Source organism: Pezoporus occidentalis, unplaced genomic scaffold, assembly GCF_034315485.1.
Source record: "Pezoporus occidentalis ecotype Australia unplaced genomic scaffold, CSIRO_AGI_Poc_V1 ctg20, whole genome shotgun sequence".
Taxonomy (NCBI): Eukaryota; Metazoa; Chordata; class Aves; order Psittaciformes; family Psittacidae; genus Pezoporus; species Pezoporus occidentalis.
The window spans coordinates 7,149,809-7,166,172 of NW_026913856.1; the positions used below are offsets into that span (position 1 = coordinate 7,149,809).

General features: G+C 42.4%; 1 protein-coding gene across 1 annotated transcript in view; it reads left to right on the plus strand.

Moving 5' to 3' along the window:
• CRISPLD2 (cysteine rich secretory protein LCCL domain containing 2) overlaps nt 1-3,748 on the plus strand; it is a 30,766-nt gene extending 27,018 nt beyond the window's left edge. The window contains exon 15 of the mRNA XM_062618340.1: nt 313-3,748. Within this exon, the coding sequence (XP_062474324.1) occupies nt 313-367 (55 nt within the window). The 3' untranslated portion in view covers nt 368-3,748. The remainder of the gene's footprint in view (nt 1-312) is intronic.
• Nucleotides 3,749-16,364: the final 12,616 nt, after the last annotated feature.

Genomic DNA, 16,364 nt, shown 5'->3' on the forward strand with positions numbered 1-16,364 from the left:
CTCTGCATACGGGAGCACAGTGTTCCTTGGATAAAAGCTAGCACTATGAGAGAGGCTCTTGCTTCCCAGCTCCTTTTGTTGGTATTCACACTATAGATTTGGATTGAAAACGTAAAACAAAGGTGGACTCGTGGATTTGTGCCTCTTCTTTTCCATCCTTAATCTTTCTCTTGCTCCTGGTAGCGCCACATCAGCACAGAGCCAGTGTGCGTGTATGTCTATTGCACTTTGCATCCTGCAGCACCCATGTTTGGTTCATTACATGGGTTTTGGTTTTAATCTTTTCTTTTTAATTTCTTTCTTTTTCTCCAGCTTAAAGAATCCTGCAGATGGAAACGCCTTCCGGATTTTTGCTGTGAAGCAGTAAAATCCCAAGAAAGGTCCATTTCTCTTTGGGAGAGCGCTCTGTTGATCTCCAGAGACAGGAAGCCTCCTCTGACAGCATCAGCTCTGACTGTACCCTCCTTGCTGATCTCTTTCAGGGAATTAAAAAAGAAAATGGGGAAAAAAAAAGAAAAAAAAGACAAAAAAAAAAAGACACCAGGTTCTGACTCAGCTGTTCGCATCTCATCACACCCGTTCAGCGTTGTATCTTTCTGTATTTTTGTTTCTCTAGGGGCATTCAGCAACGATAAACTGTTCTAACTTTCAATTTACAAGAGGTGTGCTACACAGAACGACAGTAGCTTAATGTATGGCAGATGTAGGGATCTTGGTCTGGCCTTGGGTAGCATTTTTAAGGTGTGAAGCATCTACTGCAACTGGTGTGAGGATGTGCATACTGCTGAGCAGACTTGGAAGTGAGTGACTATCCAGGTGCTGGATCCTTTGAAATGAGAAACTGTTTGAAAAGTTGCATCCTTCGGGGAGAGGCTGGGCTTTGACAGAGTGGTTTTGTGTATGTATGATGTTTCGTGTGCAACAGAAGAGAAAATCTGGTCTTTTCCCAATGAGGTGGCATGCATCAGCACTGCTGTGTAAGGCTGCTGGGGCATCACGCTAGGCTATGTTGTATGATTGTGTCATGTTTGGGGAGAGGATGTTCTTGTCGGTTGGATGTCAAGGTTTTTTGGGGATATTGGTAGGGTGTGAAATGGTGGCAGAGAGCCTTGCTGCAGAAAATGAGGCCACCAGATAACCAAAACAGCAAGTTTAGTGTTTGCTGGTCAAACATTCACAGGTATTTTGCAAGTTTGGCAACCTATGAGAAGTCAATGAATTGGGGCTCCTGTGCTGGCACATCTCATCCTATACTACACGCCATTTCACATAAGATTTCAGTTAAATGCAGTGTATTGTTTTATACAGCAGTGCTGGTTGTTTTATCTGTAGTAGTTAAGTAGTGATGAAGTTAATCTTATTTCTGCTAGGAATGGTTGCAGCCGTAGGAAGCATGTTCACCTTTGTGAAGCTTTTTGTGGTGTGTGCAGTTCTGAGACTTTGAAGTTATGACATAAATTGAGTTAGATTAACTTTTCCCTTTCAATTTGTGAAACCAGCAGTTCCCCACTGTCAGTGTAAATGCTATACCAAAGAGCATTTGATACCCAGGATGATATGTTTTGCATAGCCCAGATGTGTTATAATGATGTTATTTCATGTTTTATTTACACCTCAACATGCACCCAACTGCATTCCAAAGCCAAAAGGAGAGCCTAATATGACTTGCTCTTTTAAGGCTGGAGAGAGTATTCTCTACTTTATACTGGAAATGAATTTTTACAATTGGTCTAAACACAAATCCAGTTGTAACTTCAGTAGTCGTAAGAAAGCAACTTAAATTGTAATTCTTCAGTTCTTGTTAATGCATAATCCTTCTGCTCAATAACTTGATTGTAATATTTTATGACAAATGAGAAAATACTACCCTCTATTTGGCAAATGTCTCATAGCTGCTCTTATGCTCAGGTCATGTTTGTTATACTCTAGACAGATATACAAGCCATCTCTTCAAGCTCTTTCAAAACACAGATCAAAAATGTTTATATAATTAAGCACGTCTTTAATTCTGTAAACACCATGAAATCAGCAAGGATATTACATTTATCACTCAGTTTGTCTCACCATTGGGGTTTCTTTCTCTGTGAAATCTGAATTTGGAAAGAGACCTTTTGTAAAAGCTGCTTTGCATCGTCTCCAAAAGTGCTGCATAGAAAACCTAGCTTTGTGGGGGATAGAAAGAAATGACTCTGTGTGTTGTCTTTGTTTATATAGTTTATATAGTATCGTCTTTCAAGATGTATCGTATTTGCTTTAGATAGGAAAACTGAACTATTTCTTTCTTAATAGGTAAATGGGTGTTAAAAACAGCTGGAACATATCTTAGAAAAGCTGCTGGTTGGAAGCATTTGAGATCTTGGCAGTGAGATAAGGCTTTCCCTGTGTCTGCCCACTGTGAATAATTACGCTATACATGGTCTGGTTCAAGCCCATTACATACTGCAGCATGAACCTAAGACCATCATGGGCCAAATGGTAGCCACAGTGCTACCTATTGAATTAGAAAGAGATGCAATCAGGTATTCTTCACAGGGACTGCAAGAGCACATAAACGCCTGATGCTAACATATGATCCCATCTCTAACATGCTGTCAGTAATAAATTACATGTGCTCTAAAATGACGGAAAGAAATGTGAGGGCTCTTGCAGACAAGCCCAGGGGATTATTGTGAGCACATAAAAATCCAAACAGCTTGGGATATATCTACCTGAAGAAAAGGGGGTGAGGGAAGAATTATTATTCCAACAGAAATATCCTAACATACGTAATTCAAGTTACAATTGCATATTTTTAACTTCAGCCAACTGGTTTGGATTTTTAGAAACTGATGTTAATTTAAGTTTGTATCTGTTTATTTTTATATCTGTTGCACAAAAGAGAAATTGTGACCTTACTACACAAATATTATTCGAGGTCCTGGGTGCTATTAGTTTAAACATACCTCCACCAGAATTAGGGGCGATCAGGTCCTCCAAGGCAGTCATGATATATCAATTACTTGCAATCATGTGTGCTAGCTATTCATATATAGGTGGGACAGTACCAGTTTTTAGCCAAATATTTACTGATTTTATTTCTGATACCAAAACATTTCTCAGCCTAATATATTTCAACGCAGCTTAAAGGTGCAGCATGACTTTATATCACCAGATCCATTCCTGCTTAGACGCCAGCCCAGCAGATTAGTAAGAACATGGCAACTTGAAGCATCCAGGCATAGCCATACTGGTGAAGCCTCTGGCAAAGCCAATGTTGCCTGGTTGTTCTCTTCCAAGGAATTTAGTTTTGAAGCCAAGCCTGCCAGTGCAGACACTGCCATTGCAGAGCATCTGGCTCACCACAGACAGCTTTCAGTACACACAACCGGTGTGAAAGTTGAAGCATGGTGCTTCCCCAGCTGCCAGTGTCCTGTCAGGTCCTTTGGCTCCATTAATATCTTCATTTTAAGATGTTCAGCCAACACCTGATTGAGGAGTCTCCGTTTGGTTGGTTGTGCAGTCTAAATATTTAGGGCCAGTTCATAGAGTTGCTTTTCTTTTTTTCTATGAAAAATGATGTATTTTACTTCCTATGTGTAAAAGTTTCTTGTAAATTTTTACCTACTTTTGCATGTTTTTCAAGGGGCCGTGTGTTTATAAACTACGATTTTTTTTTTCTAAATATGGAATTGTAAAATATCTTTCCCTTTCCCCTCCATTTTCTTTTGATTTCTGAATTATTTGTGAAATAAAACCTTTCCAGAATGAATGCTTCCCTTGTCTTTAATGCTCAGCCAGAGCTGGGGTTGTATTTAGAAGAGCTATTTGGGATTCCTCCTGGGGACTTGAGTATCCCTTGGAGAGCCCAAGCAAGATCGGGATGTGCAGAGTTTATTCCATAGACAAATAAATAAAACTGCCCAGTGCCCAGGCATTAAAAGCCAGCCTTTACCCCATCAAGAATAAGCAGTATCCTTTCCTGAAGCATCCTGAGAGTAAGGGAAAATGAATGTCTGCCTTTAAGTTCCTGCAATATAAGTGCTGAAGTAGATTAAAAGTGGTTGGAAAAAATGTTTAATGAAGTTATGCTGCAAAATACAACTGAGATGAACTCCCCCCCAGCTCGACTAGGCTGTTGTTAAATGTACCCTTAATTTTTTGAAGACAAAAGTACATATTTTATTTATTTTTTAATTTATTTTTAAATTCCCCTTGAAATTTTCTCCAAGCTCATCCTTGCCAATGGCACCACACATCAAACCAACTTGTTTCACGGTAATTCAACTCCATCTTGGTTAAAGGAGCAACTATGGCAATGAGTTTTACAACTTAGCTTCCAACCAATGAGCACCAGATGGCTTTTAACCAAAAATCTGAGCCATGGGAGGGAGTCCTGACTGACAAAAAGGCCATGAAATTTTATGTGTTCCATTCCAACAAGATCAACATAGAATACAAAGACGTTTGCATCACTCTTAAGCCGGCCTGGTACAGTTATGGTTGAACAGTATGTGACTGTAAAACCCAAACAAAGGACTTGCAATGTGGCATCTTTATTCTTCTGCCAGTGATTTCTGCAATTACAAGCTGCACATCTGAACTTGCTAATGTCCATTTTGTGCTTGCTTCCCCCAGTCTCACTGATGCAAAAATACCTCCCCTACTGAAAGTATTGGGGAAGATTTTCACAAGCACAGCTTAGAAGTAAGCAGGGAAGTGCATTCACAGTAATGCTCATGGTCATGCTGAGGCTGCTTAGACCATCCTATTAATTGTAAGAGTTACTTGAGTTTCTATTTGTTAGTGCTACTGAATGCCCCAAAATACTCTGGCAAAATTTAGGTCCTGATTGGCCTAGAGAGAAAAATAATGTAACACCTAAAATTTAAAGCTGACATTCTTATTTTTTTTGTTCTAGCTCCTGACCTTTTGATGTTAGCTCTGATTTTGTGAACTGTTTCCTCCTGCTCAAGCCATGTCCCTTATGCTATGCTTGTCAGCAAGAAAATGGTGAAATACAACAAGTGCTGCATGAGAACAACATTACATGCAATACTGCTGCTTCTTTTTGGAGAACAAGTTGCAGGTCAGGTAAATGAAGACTTAGAGCACAACACCAAGAAGTAAGAGCAAGACTGATTTCCCCTCCCCAGCAGGAGGTGTGATTCAGACTCGTGCTTTAGTGGAGAGGACATAAAAACTGAAAGGTTGAACAAGAGTAGAGGGGAAAGGAAAGAGAAACCCATGTGCATCTGAATGAGGGTAGCTGTCTACAAAAGGGCAGATCTGATAACCCTGTTTTCCTGTGTTGCTGATAATCCTCTGGGATCAACAAGCTGCAGGACTCTGCCTGCTCACTGTTAAAGGAAAAGGTCTTGTTGCTCTGCCTGCTCCTCACTCCATGCTGAGCTCATCAGAGGCTATGTATAGCATGGGCATGCCTTGGGATGGGTGTTCTTCCAAAACCCCACATTCATTTATAGGATGCACCCGAGCAATGTTTTCAAAGCCATTTTGCAAACGACGGGGTTGGTTCTCGTTTATACTAAGGACTTACTTTAAGGCACTTAGAAGACATTTATGCCACTTTAGGGTGTGGACAGAGCAGTGTAAAGAAGCCTCAGTGCGAACAGAAACCACCCTTATATCTTGTTGACAGTGGTTAAAATAGGGTTATGGAGTTAAATCAACAGACAAGGTCTCCCTTATGCAGTGCTCTTCTCTGCAGTATTTGCTCTTCACTCTTCATCCCATGTGAGCAGGCAAAGGCTATATGCAGTTTCCTTCACCCTCTGCTGCGTAGCTGAGCACATCGTAGGCTATTGAGTGTCAAATTGAATACAAGGATATTTATAGCGGGCTAAAAGTCAAGAGGCTCAGGTGGGATATTACAGCTGGAAGCAGGAAGAGAAGGGAGCACAGGCTGCAAAATAAGTTCAGTGCTTCAGAGTGCCTTACAAGGGTTGCTTCTCCCAGGTTTGGGGCTCCTCTGCATTAGGAGCTGTTCATGACCATGACTGCAAGAGAGGGAGGACACTAGTATTTGTAAGTTTTGTTTTGTTTTTCAGTAACTTCTTCGAGGCTTGGTTCTGCACATCTTTCTTTTGAACTTTTGAAAGCTTAAGAAAATGCCATCTATGAACTATGCTAATGGGCTATAGGACAAGTTTGACAGGAACAAATCTTAAAAGCAGCCTAATTTCCTTCAAAACCAGCATAACAGGCTTTGTGAAGTGAAAAAAAAAAAGAGTAAAACCCAATACAGATTGACTGTAGGAGGGGTTTTGGTACCATCTCACTTGACAGAGTCATAAACAGAATGTGGTTTAGATTAATACAAGGGTCTCCAAAACCACACCAGTAACTCTGTTGGAAGTTGGAGAAACGGTCTGTAAAAATGGGAAGGGATGACTATAAGGAATAATAACAGATGGAGAAGAACTAATAAGGCACTAACTTGGCACAACTGAGATTAAACAGTCAGAATCATCACACTGTTTCCAAGGTGATACATGTCATATCTGATGTGCAAAGAGTGACACGGTCTGAAGACATGTGAGAAACAGTTTTTCTTCATGCTGTTAAGGTCCGTGTAGTGCATGGATCTATACATGCTACCCAAAAAGTATATAACCAACTATGAGAAGTCCAGGAGTAAGCAGAAAGAGGGACCTGAGAGACAAAACAACACCTGAGAAAGGAAGAAGGGTGCTTGGAATAAAGATCTGGAACAGTGCAGTCATGGACTTGCATTGTCCCATGTTTGATACAGAGAGAGACCTTCTAGTAGAATGGCTTAGGTAAAGGTGTGCAGTGCCATGCTAGTGTGGACTGAGACCACAGAAAGTAACCCTTGCTCTCCCAGCTGTTGTTCACATTTATTACCACTGTAGGTGTTTTATCAGACAAATGAAGGCAATGGGTCTTTGTGGTGGGTTTAGAGATGGAGCCAGGGACCTCCTACCATGTCTGAGGATAAGCGTTGGGGAGAACCCTGGAAAAATGCAGATCTGAAATGCTAGCAAGGGGTGATTTAGGCCACCCCCCTAGGGATGTCACTGAGCAGAGTAACACAAACTGAGGGCTGGCTCTTGGACAGCAGCATGAACTGCTGAAATGCAGAAGAGGCATCTCGTACCAGTGCCAGGCATGTAGCACCATCTGAGGCCAGGCTTTTGGTGGGAAGATGGAGACCATGGAAAGTTTTTCATCTGCAGAGTCATGAAACAATCTCAGGCGTCTGAGGGCAGCTGGCCAGCTCGGCAGGCTGTGTTTGCCTTTCCAAAGACACGAGTGAAGTCAGGCTGGCTTAAACTGCTACAGCAAAGCAGATGCACGGAGCTAAGAAGCCTACTGCTGGTCAACGCTTTTCTGGGGAACAGGTTCTTCATCGGGAGATGGTGATTTTTGTAAATCCAAAGCACTAAACTGGAACTTGTTTGGACACCGACCATTTTAACAAGAGCAATAAAGTTATGAAAACACTCTAGCTTTGATAATCTCAAAGCCTAGACCAAGGAAAAGACTTTAAAAGCCAGCTCCAGCTGATGTGGACAGCTCAGGATGCAGTTCCAGCAAATGTTTGTAGTCCTCTTTTGAGGATAGTTACTGGAAAAGTGATCAAACCCTGGGCTATCTGCCATGTGCAGGTGAGGGCTTAGTATGGAAGGGGTCCCCGGCCCCACCATGGGGTGTCCCACACTGACGCAAGAGAAACTCATGTGAGGTCTGTGGTCTTCTCTTATATAATCCATGACTTCAGATAAAATTAATGCCAAGTGCCCAAAAAAGGGATTGTGTGTGCTCTCTAGCAGCCTTTTCCCGTAATCTGAACACAGCATTCGACTGTGACAGTTTTGCCAGTAAAAGAGAGGTTTTTCCTTTGCTTTGAGATCCAGATTTAAAATTAGCTGCATCTCAGCAGAGCCATCAGCAGTGATCCCTGCCAGCCTCAGCGCTTGGTGTTAGAGGTTCAGTGCCGTAAAATAGAGCAGCAGCCCAGTTTAAACAGTGACCAGAAAAGTTTGTTCAGGGTGGGCTCCCTGGCCGTTAACAACAGGAGCCTCCATTAGCTCCTACGTTGAGAAAACCAGTCAAACTTTACAAAAATACTTCCTAAAGTAAATATTAGTGAGTCACAGATACTAAATATTAATAATTCATACATTGGGAACAGAAATGTTAGCACGATCTGTAAAGTAGGTATTTTTTATGTGCAATATTACAGAATTGGGTATGTGTTCCTCTTTGGGGTGTTTTTTGTCTTGTGTATGCCAACCTTTCATGTCTGAGATGCAGGCTTGGAGCTGCTCCGGGGTCTTGAGTCGGCGAAGCCAGTTGTTGTCTAAGTCCCAGGATGGAACAGATTGCCTGGAAGGGACCCAAGCAGGAATGGTGTTGAGCAGTGCTCCCCATCCAGGGGTCAGTAGTGGGGCAGCCTTGGGGAACTGGAGGGTTTGACTCCATACTTCATGATGTAGGAGGGGGTTTGCTTCATTGCCAGAGTGATCTCTGGGAAAAAAAATATCAACCCAAACCCAACCATGTTTATGCAACCACCCAATCCCCTAAAGCACTTTTGTTGCATTGAGAAGCAAAACAGAGAGGGAGCCACCCCTCATTTTTCTAGATAGGCAGTTTCAAGTGAGAAGTGGTTTTGTTGATCAAAATTACAAAAAAAAAAATCCAAAATCAGTTTTAAACAAGTGAAATTGCAGCTATTTCAGTCATTTCATGTCTGAAAGCATGGCTTCTTAAAAATTTGTTGGCATAAAACATCAACAGAGAATTTAAATTGGATTCTTTTTTTTGTTTAGTTTCCCATGGTGTGTAACTGGATTTTTCTGGCTCACAGTGGAGGATGAGGTGGTGTCTGGGTGAAAAGGGGAGAAATTTTACCTTTTTTTAACTGAAAGGAGTGTCAACTGAAACGAAAAGAGAAATTCCAGGCAGGAAAAATTTTCTTGGGAGAATGGAGCAAAAGGAGGAGTGAAGAACAAGGAGCTACGACGAAGAGACAAACTGGAGTCTTACTAACACCTTATTTTTGTCAAATCTGAGGGCAGTTGCCTTGGACATTAAATGAAAGCCAGTCCCCAGAAAGCAGAGGGGTGAGTAGAAGTCAAGATGTGAGGTGTTCCCAATGTTTTGAACCACCACAAGCACGTTTTCCTCTTCCTCCCAAAATGAAAAGCATTTTATTTTGCCAGCAATGACTTGTTTTCATCATCAGTGCTGAATTTCACAATGCTGTGCTCTGGCTCTGCAGCTCATCCTTCCAAGGCTGGTCCAGCACAACAGTGGGGAACCTGCTGCCACTTGGGTGGTCCCAAATTACTTCTTGCTTCTTGTTCCTCAGTTCCTTCAAGCTAAACCCCAGCTTTGCAAGGGCTCTGTGAGAGCTTTTTGCTCTGAGCAGTTGATTCATTAATTAGCACACACATGAGCTTGAAGGTCTGCACCTCTCTGTGCTAGCTTTTTGGTCCCTGGTGGCATTGCAGGTGGAAGTCCTTTTCTGGGAGTGGGGAGTAGATGTTCCTATTCCTATTTTTGACCATACGTTTGATCCAATCCACAGGGAAAAGACACACTGTGGCTCTAGGGAAAATACTTGTAACTGACAGCCATATTGGCACAGAGATGCCCGCAAGCACACGTGGAGCCAGCTTTCTCCTTCCTCTTAGCTTGAGGTTCTTGGGATTGCAGGAGGTAAGTCTGTATTTTGTAGACCTACTCTGGATAGTTTCGACTGAAAGATGATGAAACGATGTTGAAATTATCCAAAAATGCTGACGTCACATTTCACACTTCTGGAAGCATGTGGAAGAATACTGCTATCAGCTCTTCCTTCTTCCAGGAAAACCATTGCTGTGAGATACCAGAGCACGATATTCTTCCAATTGACTGCAGTGTAAAGGAAATTTCTCAGTAGGAAAAGAGAGCCACAAGCAGCCTAGCTTTTCCTGAGCTAAGGCTTGGGCTTTCTGGAAATTTATGGGTGGCTTTCCAACTCAGTGGGTGGACAGATAATACGGCCATTGTTTCTACCTCCTCATATCGGTGGCTTCCCAGTGGTCCTTCCTCAGAGAAAATGAACTGGAACAGCTAACTCAGCTGGTCAAATAGCATGCACAACCTGGAAAACCACCAAGGATTACAAGCCTGGACAAAAGCCCGACTTCTATTGTTGCACCATTGACGAATATCATTAGTGCTTGATCACTGACAAGTGGATGGTCCCTTGTAACTACTCCATTTGTAGGTCCTGTGTTGAGGCACACTGATTTGCTTCCTTGCTGGCATGGAGCTAGGCTTTGTGCCTTGATAAGCTGAGTCCCATTCGTGGGAGCATCTCAGTTTTGGTAGCTGTGTAAAGGAATCATTCCCACTTCTGGGGCATGCAAAACAGAGGGAAATCTTATTCCCACCAAACCTTTTATCCACCAGCCCTCTGGGCACAGTAATTTTGGCAGTTGTGAATTTCCCATCAAAGCCTGATTTTGTGCTTAGCTCTCCTGTCACTTTTATTATCACCCGTGGACTAGTCTGGTCTTTTGTGATCTCTGCCTTTAATTAAAAGCAGACCAAAGACACATGGGACTTGCATACCCTCCTTTGCATTCCCTCTGCTTTCCCCAGTGGCAGAGAGGGGCAGGCAGGGCCGTGTTGAGCATGAAGTAATTTGTAGGCACAGGCTGTGCTCAGAGCATGGCCTCACATTAACAGAGGGGGACTTTTCTCTTGGAGGGCAGGATGGCAGCAAAGCTATTAGAAGAGGAAGTAAACAGGAACCACGAATTCATTTTTAATGGGTGTACTGAAAATTACTGGATTTCAACATCTGTTTTGACTGGGGTGGCAACCCAGAATTGTAAAGTGTGCAATGACACAGATCCCTTTTCTAAAAGAAAGGCTCACAAAGTGCTGCCAGGATCTCATTTATGGAACCATTCAACCAGGGCCTGAGCTAGACATTATGCTCCTGCCCTAAGTCTGCCTGCTCAATGTTGGCAAATGAACCCCTGTTCTGTACAGATTAGAAGTTGTAAACCAACCAGGGAGGAAAATGTAGATCTTCTTGGGTGGTGGCATCTTGGTCTTTACAAGGCAAATGATTTCAGGTCAGGAGATGGCATCAAACTTGCATCTGGTTGTTGATGGCTCTGTTGTCATAGCCGGCATTAAGAAAAAGGTATGGGCAATTTCTGCTGCGAGTATCCACAGGGCTGTGGGAGGGGGTCTCTGAGGCTCACCAGTGAGTTTTCTAATTAAAGGGTCATGAGTGGTCCTCACAATTTGTTGGAGTATGTTTCATGGCAAAACAAGAGACAGTCAGATGCCACAGGAAGCCCACAGGCTTCAACCACAATTATTAAGTCCTGCTCTGCAAACTGCACTGCTCTGATTCACGTGTATACGTGATGCACTCTTTGGTAACAGCCATTTACTAAATTGCAACTATCTTGAGGCTCATTTCCTCATTTACTTATTGAAGTCTGCTCTAGGCCCATTGTTAAAATAACTGCAGAGTGTTGGTGGGCTGATGTGGAGCAATGTCTGGGCATTTTGTTCTCTGGTATTTGAATGGAGTGTCTTGCACAGACGTTCCCCTCTGGTCATGATAACACCTCTTCCTGAGCATAATCACCCCTCATTAAGCCCCATTAGTCTGCTGGCAGTGTGAGTCAGCAGTTGATGAGATGATTGCCTCATGCCTTGCTGCAATCCCATCCCACTCTGCAAAGGGAACTTTTGGTGCCTTAACCTGCTCTATGGCAGAAGCTAGAGTTAAGGGGCAGGAAAGGTGATTACTATTCCATATCCAGAATCAAGGTGTCATGAGAGATGACCTGTGACGCACAGCAAAAGTGAGAAGAATGTTTCAAAGTCTTCACTTCAGGAAACACAGGATATGACTGTGATGGGTCTGATGGCTGTTAGACGTTCAACCACTCTTCTGCCTCACACCAGCTGTGACAGTTGTCCACAAACTTATAAATGTAGAAGGGCTTAGAGTTAATGCTCCAGGGTCACAGGAATGTTTTACTTTTTATTGCGTAGCAAATAACAAGACAGAAGGGAATAAAATTAACTTCTACTAAGAAAGACTATATTTTCATAGAATCATAGACTAGTTAGGGTTGGAAAAGGCCTTAAGATCATCTAGTTCCAACCCCCCGGCCATGGGCAGGGACACCTCGCACTAAATCATGTCACCCAAGGATCTGTCCAACCTGGCCTTGAACACCACCAGGGATGGAGCATTCACAACTTCCCTGGGCAACCCATTCCAGTGCCTCACCACCCTCACAGTAAGGAATTTCTTCCTTATATCCAATCTAAACTTCCCCTGTTTAAGTTACCCCTTGTCCTGTCACTACAGTCCCTAATGAAGAGTCCCTCTCCAGCATCCCATTAGGCCCCCTTCAGATACTGGAAGGCTGCTATGAGGTCTCCACGCAGCCTTCTCTTCTCCAGGCTGAACAGCCCCAACTTCCTCAGCCTGTCTTCATACAGGAGGTGCTCCAGTCCCCTGATCATCCTCGTGGCCTCCTCTGGACTTGTTCCAACAGTTCCATGTCCTTTTTATGTTGAGGACACCAGAACTGCACACAATGCTCCAGGTGAGGTCTCACAAGAGCAGAGTAGAGGGGCAGGATCACCTCCTTCGACCTGCTGGTCACCCTCCTTTTGATGCAGCCCAGGATACGGTTGCTTTCTGGGCTGCGAGCGCACACTGAAGCCGGCCCCTGTTCATTTTCTCATCACCCAACACCCCCAAGTCCTTCTCCGCAGGGCTGCTCTGAATCTCTTCTCTGCCCAACCTGTAGCTGTGCCTGGGATTGCTCCCACCCAGGTGTAGGACCTTGCACTTGGCATGGTTAAACTTCATGAGGTTGGCATCAGCCCAGCTCACAAGCGTGTCAAGGTTCCTCTGGATTTTGATGAAACATATACGAAAAAAGCATGAAAGTTCCAAAGGAGTTTGACAGTTTTTGCTGGTTTTTACATAGGAAGAGCAGACATGGAGGTCTTCATGATGTGCCATGGGATATGGGCCAGGAGGTGAAATCAGCCACTGAGTACTGTCAGCAGTAGTCCATATTTCTCTGGGTCAGTGAGATGCGTATTCTGGACAGGAGGGCTGGGTAGAAGAAAGGTTTCTTGTCTTCTTGCTAATTGAGCCAATTATTCCCTTCCAGAAGTAGGGAAGGCAGATGTGAAATAACTTTCCAATAACACCAAAGACACTATTACATTGTTTGTAGCCCTATTTGGCTGATGCAAGGTTTCCAGTGTTTGTGCCTCATCAGAATAAAAACAATTGTGGCTCACAGTTAACGCAGAGGAACCAATCTTAACCATGAGGTTTTTGGGCCAAAGAAACTAAGGCCACGTCCTGAGACATAGAAAGGGCAGCCACTTTTTGAAGCTTACTAGATTTTCCTTCATTGTACTTTTACTCATGTTGGATCACTGTACACAGGCTGGCTCACGGCTTCGGGAAAGAAAATTGCCTGCTCTGAAAGCCAACTGCTAGCAACACACCCAAAACACCATGCTGGACTCTCAAATCCCTTGTGTGGATGATCTCCAACTAAAACTTCTCATCACTAGTCATCAAAGGATACAAACAGCAAACAGCTCCATATTGCACATTTCACTCCATCAGTACTGTACTCTCTTTTACCTCCTTCTTGACTTCTTTGACGCAAGGTCCACTGGTATCAATCTGGGATTTATTTTTGGAATAATGATGACAAGATTATCTGGTACGTCTTCAAAAACACATGTTAACTCAGGACATTCTTTTGATCATAAAGCAGATAAATATAACTCTGTGCTCTCAATTTATGCATTATTTGCCCTGAAAAAGCAACTGGGTTTTATCACTGGACAATACAACATGCAGAAGCTCTTTGTACAACACGAGCAAAGTTGAACAATGCATTAGGAGAGCTTTGGTCTAAGGCGTAGCCGTTTTACCATCAAAACTTTTTTGGTGGGAAAGTTGAACTTCTTTTGTGGCATTTTAAGTAAGGAGTTGACTTTTTCTCTGGAAAATTTTAGTTCTCTCATGGGAAGATGAGAGCATGCCCAATCTAAATACTAAAGAACATCACATATTGCTTGAAACATTTCTTCCATGCTCTGGGAAGCTGGTAAGCAGTTACTGTGCATTGCTCTTTTGCTTACAGAAAACCCCTCCAACGTGCCCTGTAGGTGTGTCACTGTGACTTCTGACATTGCACGGTATGGATACGGACAGTAAGAGAGACAGGTCTTGCAGTATGCTCTTAACATCACTATATTGGGGCACTTCTGATTTAGATAGAAGCATGTCTTTACAGACACAATTTCTCTCCCTTGTAATAAATCTTTTGATCTGTTTTGATTTCTTGGAGAATCTGTGTAACTGGGCACAGATACCAGGGAAATACAGTTTATAATCCTACTTTTAGTTAAATGAATGAGAATCTTTAGGTAAAGTTTCACCTCAGAAATTTCTTTTTCCCCAGTGAAAGAAAACTGATATTTTGCTTTGTACTTGCAGCACTTGAATACATGGCTCAGATTGTTCTTGCCCATAAATTACCCATGGGACTGAATCTGCAAATGATTTGTTCAGGGTTTGAATGGGACACTCAGTGTTTCAAGGCACAGTAAGCCCTTATTGTCAGTACCCGAGATAGTGTAAATTGGCACAGTCTCACTGCAGTTGATGCATTTAGTTCACATTTTGGCTGCAGGTGTTTACAGCCTAGAACCCTACACACTGTTTCTGTTAATAGAGTAAGGTACTTAAAGTCATGCATGCTAAACGCAACCCCATATTAGGGTGATGAATTATGCCATTGCTGACGATGGTTTCTTGTTACATTTGGAAAGGCTGCATGGATTCAGGCAGAGCTGCCCTCTCCCAGGGGATCACATGGGCCTGGAAACAGAAATAATCTTCACATGGCATTTCTTCTAACTGACTGCTTGCTACTCTGAGGTATATGGTGTATCAAGAGACCAGCGTTGGCAAATGCATCAGTCGTCACTTACTATAATGTTATTTCTAGACCCTTGCTTGGTTTACAAAGAACAAAAATCTGATAAAATGTTTGGATGAAGAATAGAATAAATTCAGCTGTTCTACAGATGTGAAATGATAGAAAGCCATTTGGTTCTGTCTCTTTTTAAAACAAACCAGCTCCTTCATTTCTTCAGCATGCAGTCTCTTGTGCACTGTCACAGCCTCTCCACCCCAGCAGAAAGAACAAGTATCCTTCCTGTGCTTTCACTGTTGGAAACCCATCTGCAAAAGATGTATTTTAGGTTTGTACGTGAATTTATTTCTCACAGTCTCAGGGTTCTTGTGGGTAAAATGGTATGAGTATAGCAATTATGATGAATGTAACAGTTGTAAATAACATGGCAAATGATGTTTAATAAGAACAATTTAATGGTGAGCTTGGCTTTGTCGTTACTGATCTATTTTCTTGAGCTGAATTTCTGTGAAGTGGTTGTCAAAGAAGTTCAAGGATTTCCAACACACATTTGTCCATCGGTTGAACTCAACTCTTCTCTTGGTCGTCATGTTTCTTCACTTTCCTGATGTGCCCAGCTGGAATTGCAGGTAGATGTCATGAGAGACTGCATTCAGCTTTCCTGATGGAAAATTGGTACCTGTCTCATGTCTCAGGATGTATAAAGCTAAAACACATTGCTCTCACACTTTTGTCCTTTACCTTTTCTATTTATTGAAAGGCTTCTTGGAAATACACTCCATTTTCTCTTCTGTTCTGCTCTCCACATGGTGACACACTGGAAGGTATTAAACAACAAAACGGCAAAGAGGATATGTTTTATATTATTTTGTTTATAAGAACACTCTTGACTGGTAAATAGCTACACCCTTCTTAAGTGTTTTCAATTTTCTCTTTGAAATGCGAAACAACTAATGTTTTCAACAAACAGCTCTTCTTTGTCAAGTATTTTTCTTGTTTTAGGATACCCAAATAGTTTGAAAATCAGAATGTTTCCAGAAAATACATTTTGGGCACACTTTTTCTTTTTTTTCAAGCCATGTAGAGTTCAAGCTGTGACTATAAAGATATGACTGTGAATGATGCTGAATGTTTCATGCTGAGTAGAATATGTTAAAGTATGGGAACCAGTGTGTGATCTATGAAAAAAAAAACACAGCAATCTTATAAAACCACTTGCGTTGCATTAGAGGCTTTACTTTGATTCTTTCTTACTAAATTCAGCAGAAATCATCTTGCATCGCAAATCAATAACGTGAGATGTGTAGGGAAGAATGTGCCTCTAGATACATGTCAGTGACCTGGAGCAGGATATTCTTGTGATGATCATTTCTTGGAAATGGAAGACTA